Source organism: Cheilinus undulatus, linkage group 7 (assembly GCF_018320785.1).
Source record: "Cheilinus undulatus linkage group 7, ASM1832078v1, whole genome shotgun sequence".
Lineage (NCBI taxonomy): Eukaryota > Metazoa > Chordata > Actinopteri > Labriformes > Labridae > Cheilinus > Cheilinus undulatus.
Window position 1 is genome coordinate 6,687,150 of NC_054871.1, and position 10,180 is coordinate 6,697,329.

Consider the following 10,180-nt stretch of genomic DNA (forward strand, 5'->3'; position numbering starts at 1 on the left):
GTGGGTACCCAAATGTAATTGGACTTAGTCTAAAAAGGTGGTATCTGTGCATCTCTAATTTAAGGTGGTTTTTGTTTTTGCATCTTTGCATCTCTAGAGTTGAACACCTTGCAGAGATATAATGACAATGAAATGCAGAACTTGTAAGAGAGATTTGGGCATTTTAAACACTGTAAAGTATCTAAATTTTGTCAGATGGGTGTGGTTTTAGGCCAGTGTACAGACCTGTCTCCTTCCGTTCACAGTCATTAGAATATTTACCAAAAGAAGCTTCATATAGAAAGTAGTAGCAGGCAGATTTATCCATCGTGTATGCAAACTTTTCCACATCATTGTATGGGTACAGGTTTTTGTCCTCCTGAGTATAATGGCGTGTTTTTGTCTCCTGTCAGTGACTTATTATCGCCCAGTCACGCGTCCCACCCACAGAGAGCTGCGCTGACAGCACTGAGCTCTGCATAAATGGGCAGAGGTAGACTGCTGGACACAACTACAAACACTGGACCACGATTTTTCTCTGTTTTCAGGGGGATTTTTCGGAATACCGCCCCTCTTCTCGTTTTACTTTCACTTTTACATTCAGCCAGCGCGGGACAGAAGAGCCAGTGTCAGGCTTTACGGGACAAACAACAGGTAATAGCTCACATTTACAGCCTCGTAGATGTTGGACACGCAGTTTAGTTAGTCAGTGCATGGTGCTGTGCGTAGTTCACACCTGCTGGTGTGCTGTTTTATCAGGGACGTGTTCAGGCTGATTTCCGGGTACTTGAACGCAGCATTGCAGTTCCAACGTTGTATCAAGGTATTGCGCAGATATTCAACTTTTAACACCTAACAAGTTCATAAATATGGTATGACTTTTCAGATAACACTTTTTACGGTTCTGAAGTGAACTGAAGAAGAGTCTAGGACTAGGGGCGGTCATTATGATGCAAGATCATATAGAAGGTATTTTTTGATAATCAAAAGTTGCAGTCAGGCTCCTACACTGTCGAAGCTGTCCGAAAACAATGGCAACATTTCAGTGTACAGGGGTTAAAATTTAGTGTACTTGCTGTTTTGTATGCTGCATACTTGCTGTTGCATCCAGCTATGTCGTGGGCTTAAATTTAAATGTACTTTCTGTACAGGCAGCATGTTACTGGGGGATACCTTTAGAGGGTGCACAAGAGAGCTCAGACTGTATACAACTACCTGATGCGTGGGTTGTAAACTACAAACATGGTTATCATAAGTCAATTCTTGGATTAGAACTTCTTTAACAGTAACGTAAATCATAAATAATATTATTAGACCAAGGCAGACTGATGACCGATGATCAGAACAAACCACCTGCATGTTTCTACAACATTTTCCTGCATGCATGGTAGGGTTGGGAGAAGGAAGTGATGCAGTATAGTGTCGCAATATTTTGTCTGGTGATATATCGTATCATCTCATCCACCAAGTATCGATTTTTTTTTTCAAATTAATTGCTAATATGAACTGAAGTCTATGACAATGGAAAAATAAAATCAATTGTTTGGACAATTGTTTGTCGAGTGAGGTCTGCAGAGGTGACAGTCAGAGCAGGAGAAAGTCAGGACAACAAACATGGCAGCACCAGGGAAAGGACATTAGGAATGCAAGCAGGGCATGAATGAGATGGACATGACTAGGGGTGACCTAGAATAGTCGACGATTTGGCGATTCGATTCGAAGGAGTCTGATTCGACTATTAACCTCATAGTCAAATGTTATGTAACCAAGATCGTACCATTCTGACTACATGGGGCTGCTAAGCCTGAGTTCCCGTTAGCCGGCATTTGCCAGTCATTGGCCAGTAAAAAGGGCAGATGTCCGGCAGATAAAAATAAAACCGGTCAAAATGTCCGGCAGAAAACATGCAAATGACCAGATAAGTAAATACTGAATACTTGCGTATTATATTTTGTGTAACCTAGAAGATATGTTGCGAGAATGCGTTAATATAAACTAAAAGTTGCCTAATCTTACTACATCTATTGTCCTGCTGCTGGGGTTGTTTATCTCCTAAGACAGCAAGCACATGGCTAATTATGTATGCACGATGACATCAAAGCAAATCTATCTCTCTGAGCATGCTCAGTTTTCTGGGGACAATGCAGGGAAAGTGGGAAAGTTTGACCAGAGCTTTCTCGTAAAGCATATTTTTAATCTAAGTGAGGTTCTCCTGGTTAACCAAAGGCTTAATATCATCAGCGGTATGGAGGGATTTTGTGTCATCGCTGTGAGTAATGAAGAGGCTGAAACAAAGGGAGCTGTACAGCTGAGCGTCGTAAACACCAATGCAGCAGCAGAGAGAGAAAGCCCTACGCCGAACAGAGTTGTAGTGGACTTCGATAAACTACCTATGACCAATCCTCAGATAAAGCTGGATTGTAGTTGACACAGAATCATATCGTGCAAACGACATGGACCGCTTGGAGCTTATAACAAAGGCTCTTTCTCTCTTCAGAGAGGTTACAGTTATATCATCATGAGGACTGATATTAGCAGCTGACGGTAAGATTCATTTTTCATTTGAAATGTAGTTCTAACGCAGTGTCCGGTTAAGAGAGCACTTTTGTTATGTGTTTTGATGCTTCGTTGTTGTCGGTGGAGGATGGTATTTGGCTGTTGTAAGCTGCTAAGTTATGATAGCGGCCAAAGTGCTAACAGGCTAACGGTGCTGATGTGAAGCTAACTGTTGTTGTTTATGAGTTTAACGTGGGCGTATATTGTGTAACTGACTGCGTGTGTAAGGAAAAGCGTAGCTTTCATTTTGGTACTTTAAACCACTTACACAAAAAATAAGAGAGAGATTTATGCGTTTTGGTGCTGTTAATGCAGCAAAATAATGTTAAGCAGATGTCCGGTAGTTGTTCTAAATGGCCGAAAATCTTGAGGACTGCCGGTCATTTTGACCGGGGACAAAAAAGTCTAGCGGAAACACTGTTTGACTATTTGTCGACTAAAAGCAAAATCTGACGAATCAGATTCGACCATGAAAATCCTTAGTTAAAACACCTCTGGACATGACACATGAGGTTTGCAAGAAGTGCTACATGAAAATAAAATACTGCGGAAATAAGACAAACATGAGGGCAAGACTAATGCTAAATCAGCTAAACAGTTGACAAAATGGTATAGATCGCAATATATCGTAATGTATGGCAACACAATACTTACTGTATTGCAAAATTTTAAGATCGTAATAATATCAAATCGTGACCCAAGTATTGTGATAATACCATATCGTGGGGCCACTAGTGATTCCCACCCCTAATGCATGGACATAGTGAATCTGGTGTTTGATTTTATTCCGTGACTGTGTTAACTGGTGACTATTAGTAGATTTCGACAGTGATGTCATTACAGCAGCTGATTGAAACAGAGTCCTTGCAAATGTCTCCTTGTTTAGATTTTCATTAGTTTGTCAAAATATCCTCATCTGATATGTATTCAAAAAGAAGCAAAACTAATACAACAGCCATAGATGCACTCTGATGAAAGTCACCAGTTTACACAGTCACTAACTTGAGTGAAACACTGATGTTGTCTTTATTTTTATAGGTATATACGTTGATTCATATATATAAATTAATCTGTTGCCGGCTGATTTGAAAGACAGTTGTCTCTATGCAGACAAATAACACATCCTTCACATGTGTAATTGTGCACATGGTTCATCAGTTTGTCTTAAAAACTTTCAGCCATTGTTGGCTCTGTGTATTATCATGCCTTGTCTGCCTCTACACTACCTCTACCACTCATGTGCAAACCGCATCTTGCAGCCATGCTGCATTAATTTTAAAGGACGTGCACAGTCCATATATTGAACTGATGCTGGGGACCCATGAAAAACATCACATGTATGTGCATGCATAGTTAACAACAAGTTTATCTTATGTTATATCTTGCTATATGTTACCAGATGGCAGCATTAAATTGAACGTATTCAAAAGATGACACTGATTCATGCCATGCTTTTTGCCCATGGCTGATGCCATTGTCAATATGATGCATCTGTGCATCCCTAGAGTGAATTACACAAACACTATGAGAACAATAGAAAAATGGTGGCACTGGCTAGTATCAAAGGGAAGCCTCACTCCCCGCCACTTTTCCCGCTGATTCATGTGAAGTTAACCAGTGTTTTTAGTTTTCAGTTTTAGATGCTCTCTCTCTCAGTTCTTGTTCTCAGTTGTGTACTTTCAAAGAGGTATTATTTAGGTTACACGTTGCTTCATATAAACACCCATGACTCTGAATGATAGCTGAGGCACTTTTCTATTTACATGAAACTTATCTAAAAAGATTTTTTTCATTTAGGAACCATTAACATATTTTAAATACTTTTTGTATTCTACAGGACCATTGTACATCTGCAGTCATGGCCGCCATCAGCAGTGCTAACACAGACTTTGCCTTGGCCCTGCTCCGAACTCTGAGCCAAGCAAACCCCACTGGGAACATCTTCATTTCCCCGCTCAGCATCAGTTCAGCCCTGGCCATGGTTTACCTGGGAGCTAAAGGAGACACTGCTGCTCAGATGGCAAAGGTCAGCAGTCATACATATCTCTGCATTAACTCTATCTCTGTTATAATGCAGGCTTTAAAGTGCAGCCATGCTGGCATTTTTCCATTACAGTTTCTAAGTTCAGGAGTTCAGACTTTTGTGTATGTAAGCACAGATTGAAAGGTGTGTCTTCTGACATGTAGACTAAAGGCTCCACTCTTTCAGGCTGTACTTTGGCCTCAATAAATACCTCTGAAATAAGTCATGTATTGTTCACTAAAAACAGGAGACTGTAAAACCTGTCTTTTGTACAATGAGCTGCAGTTTAACGAACATTAAATCTTCAGAGCTTTGTTCCTCGTTCTCAGTTATTTTATCATGATTAATGACTTCTGTATCGAACATGAGCCAGCCAGCTATGGCTAGCAAACTCTTTGTGGCCTAAAATATTACTCCACATTACCACACTTGTTATTTCTTTTACACAAAAACAAAACTTACTGCAGATATGTTTATCTGCTCCACTCTTTCAGCTGTCTAAAGGGATTTTGTCTGATGTCAGGACATGTTGCTTTCCACATTTCACTTCATGACAAAGATGTTGCATTAAGATTAGGCAATGTCTTTTATCAGATCAATTCAAAGCTCTGTAAAAAAGCAGCAGGAGTTCCCAAATTTTTCAGCCCACAGCCCTCAAAACATGTTAGGGTTAGGGTTGGCACACAGCCAAGCAGTGCATCTCATTCTGACCCCCACTTTAGGAGCCACTGATTTTGAGTACTGAAAAATTTTGCTTTGTCTCATAAAAAGGCCACAGTAAGTATTAACATAGAGGTTAATAGTGAAAATGTTTTATTGTAGTTAGTACAGGTAAATATTGATTAATTTGCTCAGTCTAAAAACATAAAAGCTGCTACTGTTGCTTTAAGACACAGATCCCGATGTTCAAATTGCTTAAAGGTAAACTAATATCAGATCATATTGTTTTTTTTTTTTAATTGATAAAGATTATGAGTCAATTGATATTCAGCATTTTGCTGATGATGTGTATCTGCATTTTATTTTGCTGATTCATGATTAAATCAATAAAAAATAGATATTTCATTCAATAAATTGTAATCGCAAATCATGTTCTTATCCAGCAAGATCACACATCATTACCAAACATGCAGCACTAGTCTGCACCACTAATTCAACACCTTTGTTATGACTTGTTCATGTTCTATCACATGTTGTAAATCTGATTTTTCATGACTAAAACTTGGGGCTCATTTGACACCTAATTCAGCAGAGGTCCAGCCAATTTGTGCTAGTAGTCTCACAATTACTGTAATGGGTATCACCTGAGTGCAGTGAATGTGTCATAAGTGATTGTAGTATGAAGACATCTGTGTCTAGAGGGTCCAGTCACTAGTTATTTAATATTCTTGGCTACCATTACACCATGAAGTCAAAAGAACACTCCAACTTGGAGAAAAGGTTATCGAAAAGTTTAAGTCAGGCGATGGATACAAAAAAATTCCAAGGCACTGAACATCCCCCAGAGTTCAGTTGAATCCATCATGAAGAAATGTAAGGAATATGGCACATGTGTAAATCTGCTTAGATCAGACCGTCCTCACAAACAGAGTGACCGTACAAGGAGACTAGTGAGAGAGACCACCAAGACGCCTATGACTACTCTGAAGGAGCTACAAGCTTCAGCAGGTAAGACTGGAGAGGCTCTGCAGAAAACAACTGCTGGCCGGGTTCTTCACCAGTCAAAGCTTTATGGGAGAGAGGCCAAGAGAAATAAGTCCAGATTAAATCTGGACAAAAGTTCACCAAAAGGCATGTGGGAGACTCCAAGGTTAAGTGGAAGAAAGTTCTCTTGTCTGATCAAAATGGTGTTTTTTGGCCATCAGACAAGATGCTGTGTTGCAGACATCAAAAACTACACATCACCACAAACACATCATCCCTATTGTGCATGGTGGCAGCATCATGCTGTGGGGATGCTTCTCAGCAGCCGGTCCTGGAAGGCTTGTAAAGGTAGAGGGTAAAATGAATGTGCCAAAACATAGGAAATCGGTCCTTCAGAGAACGACAGTTTGGGAAAAGATTAATTTATTCAATTAATTATTCATTTTTTTATTTAAGACAACAAGGGGAATGTGGGAATATGGGAGTGGCTCAATCAAAGCCCAGACCTTAATCCAACAGAGAATTTTTGGCTGGACTTGAAAAGGGCTGTTCACGCCTGTTCCCTGTGCAACCTGACAGAGCTTGAGCAGTTTTGCAAAGGATATAATTTCCAGATGTGCAAGCCTGATTGAGACCTGTCCACACAGACTCAGTGCTGTGATTGCAGCCAAAGGTGTGTCTACTAAACACTGACTTGGATGGGGTGAATATTTATGTAGTCCCTAATTTTACATTAGATATTTTTATTTAACTTACATTATTTTGTAGAACTCTGTTTTAGCTTTGACACTTACCTCACTTTGAGTTTTTTTTTGTACTTTTTTTTTTTTTTAGCAAAAAAGATAAAATAAAAATTAGATTGACCATGATTGATTTATAAAATCAATAAAAGGGTAAAACATCCAAAGGATGAACACTTTAGTTTCTTTGCTCTTTACACTATGGTACTCTTACATTTAGATTTGAAAGACTTCAATAAATTACCTTGGTTTAGTATTGCAATATATCTTATATGTTTGTACATCATTTTGTACCCCATGCATTGTGCTGCTGGTTGTTTTATTTGGTTCTTCCTCAATGCAACATCCTAAAACCTAACATAACCTTTTAGAGTGTTATCCTTCTTGTGATGCTTTCAGCTGCATTTTCACCATGTGAAATACAACTGCCTGATCTAATAATGATTTTTTTTTTTTTTTTTTTTTTTCAAAATTTTCACACAGGCACTCTCGTTCAGCTCTGGTGAAGGCGTGCATGCAGACTTCCAGACTCTAAACGCTGCCATCAACTCACCATCTGCATCGTACATCCTTAAACTGGCTAACCGCCTCTATGGAGAAAAAACAGCCAACTTCCTCCCTGTAGGTTTGAGTTGACATTTTACTTTATTACTGAGAATATAATTCAGTGGTAGGCTGATAATCTAGAGTTGGATGTCTGTAAACTATAACCATACACATGCTAAACTGCCTGTACATCCATTACAGAAGATACACAAAACAAAGCAAAACATTTACTTAGAACTGAATTATTCAATTCTCTTCTGCTCTGCATAGGAGTTTCTTGCAGCCACTCAGAAGTTTTACCAGGCAGACCTGAAGGCTGTGGATTTCCTCGGGGCTCCGGAGGCCTGCAGAACGGAGATCAACAGCTGGGTGGAGCAGCAGACAGAAGGTAAGAGTTTTAACCAGTTTGTGCAAGAGCTTCCTCTATGAGCAACCATTTAATGTCTTTGTGCTCCCTGTCAGATAAAATCAAAGATCTTCTGAAGCCAGGAACAGTCAGCTCAATGACCAGGCTGGCTCTGGTTAACGCCATCTACTTTAAGGGGAACTGGAAGAACCGCTTTGATGCAGCAGACACCAAAGAGATGCCCTTTAAAATCAACAAGGTGAATATGAGAAATCTGAGGGACGCTGCCTGAAGGTAGTGTCTGGCTATGCATCTCGTTTGCAGCGGGTCATAGAAGCAAAAGGGTGCTCTACTAAGAAGTAAAGAAGCTTGCCATGAAGGAGTTGAATAATTCTGAGACTGGAGTCTCAAGTCATAATTTGGATTTAGAGAAACCACTTGAAGCATTTGTTGTGTTGAGCTTTTTCAGTCTCTTTTTGTTTGATTTGTTCATTGCAAACAGCTTAAAGTCTGCAAATTTTTGCAATAGACCTGATTTGCAGTGGGGGTAGAATCATGTTGATGCAACATCAACTGCTGCAAGGGCTCTCCTGTTTATGTAAGTCCCACCCCAATTGACTGATTGGTCAGTGAGAGAGAAGTGATGTTCCTGACCAGGCCAACAAAAGCAGCAGCTCATCATATCTAAAGTAAAGTCTCTAGGAATAAGGTAGCTTTTGTGTTCCTAGGTCTTTATTTGTGTTGCTGTGGTATCAAACAGGTACTGATGTAGTTTTATTACCTATGAAGCAGTTGAGCTCCAAATTTCCAATTTCTAAACATGTGTTTTTTGTGTGTCAGAATGAGAGCAAGCCAGTCCAGATGATGTACCAGATGAAGAAGCTGCCCTACAACTACGTCCCTGAGCTCAGTCTGCAGATCCTGGAGCTGCCGTACATTGATGAGGAGCTCAGCATGTTCATCCTGCTGCCTGAGGAGTCTGCTGATGGCTCTGACCCTCTGGTGAAGGTACACAAATCAGAAAATAACATTTTAAAGTAGAAGGATTTTCTTGATCAGTCTGATTCTTCCCCTAAAGGGACCTTATAGATATTTTTTGTCATCAACAAACATTGTTTTGTAGCAATTCAGTATTTGTGACACCATTGTCCCAAAGCAATGATAGAAGGTCTTTAAGTGCAACTGCACACCATAAAACACAAACAGTGCCGTCACGCCTCCCCCTCATAGACAACATGCATTTGTTGTCAGTCAGGCCAAAGGTGTTGCAAGAATCATGTCGGCTGACAAGGTACAGTAAAATATGACTTTGCCAGCGTTTATAACCCATTGTTTGCAAACTGTTTTTATTTGCATAGCACAATCAGATGGAAGTTCAGTATAATGTATGTTTTTTTCCAGCTGGAGAAAGAGATAACACATGAGAAGCTGGATGAATGGACCAACAGAGACCTCATGGATGTCCACTCTGAAGTCGTGGTCCACCTGCCCAGGTTCAAGCTGGAGGAAGACTACGAGCTGAATGAGCCACTCGCCAAACTGGGCATGACAGATGTGTTCAGTGCAAAGGCTGATCTGTCTGGCATGAATGGAGAGGGAGGACTGTTCCTGTCTACGGTGGCCCATAAGGCCTTTGTGGAGGTGAACGAGGAGGGAACAGAGGCGGCTGCAGCCACAGCAGGCATGGTAGCATTCTGCATGTTGAGGGAGGAACACTTCAAGGCTGACCACCCCTTCCTCTTCTTCATCAGGCACAATAAGACCAAGTCCATCCTCTTCCTTGGCAGGTTGTCATCTCCTCAGTAGACAAGGCCAGCAGATGGAGATGTTGGAGCAATTCAAATAAAAATTTTCAAAATCCTTGAAGTGAAGGCTGTAATTTTGTTGTTTTTCCAATTAAAGAACTTTAGACTTTTTTTTTTTTGCTCAAAGCTGTGTCATTTTAACAGTTAATAAACTCAAATGTTTTAAGGTTTAGTGAGGCTTCTTTAATTGAAAGAAGAGTCTGATCAAGTTGAGTCACAATTAGAATAGGATTATTCAGGATATTTTTTGGAAAACAATCTCTGTAAGCATGACTCACATTTTATTCACTACATTTGTACTGTAATAGCTAAGACATATTTCAAGGCACCGTTTCAGAAGAGTCCGCTTAAATTAGTTTAGATGCTATACTGTATCTTGATTATTTATCTTTGCCCATATGAAGACCCAAAATTGCACAGTTAACACACTCTTAACTGCAAGCCATGTCAGCAGAAGTCTGTCCTACAGTGTGCAGGTAAAGCAGCCCACTCAGAGACATACACATTTTTTTGCTGTTCCTCTGCAGTGGAAAATGTATTT

General features: G+C 40.0%; 1 protein-coding gene across 2 annotated transcripts; it reads left to right on the top strand.

Annotated features, from left to right (window-relative positions):
* The first annotated feature begins 276 nt into the window (after positions 1 to 276).
* Positions 277 to 9,705, top strand: LOC121512772 (leukocyte elastase inhibitor-like). 2 transcript variants are annotated; one of them, XM_041792210.1, is made up of 7 exons: positions 277 to 633; positions 4,373 to 4,561; positions 7,426 to 7,563; positions 7,759 to 7,876; positions 7,951 to 8,093; positions 8,675 to 8,842; positions 9,236 to 9,705. In XM_041792210.1, the coding sequence occupies exons 1-7, from the start codon at positions 463 to 465 to the stop codon at positions 9,638 to 9,640; spliced, it is 1,332 nt and encodes a 443-aa protein (XP_041648144.1). In that variant the 5' UTR covers positions 277 to 462; the 3' UTR covers positions 9,641 to 9,705. The 2 variants fall into 2 exon arrangements, with proteins under 2 accessions (XP_041648144.1, XP_041648145.1); XM_041792211.1 differs by lacking the exon at positions 277 to 633 and adding an exon at positions 663 to 802.
* The last annotated feature ends 475 nt before the right edge of the window (positions 9,706 to 10,180 follow it).

Excerpts from the sequence above, each read along its gene's own strand:
- LOC121512772 (XM_041792210.1), top strand. The coding sequence starts at position 463 with ATGGGCAGAGGTAGACTGCTGGACACAACTACAAACACTGGACCACGA. Across the intron at positions 7,877-7,950 it reads GGTGGAGCAGCAGACAGAAG|ATAAAATCAAAGATCTTCTG; the intron begins GTAAGAGTTTTA and ends GCTCCCTGTCAG. Across the intron at positions 8,843-9,235 it reads GCTCTGACCCTCTGGTGAAG|CTGGAGAAAGAGATAACACA; the intron begins GTACACAAATCA and ends GTTTTTTTCCAG.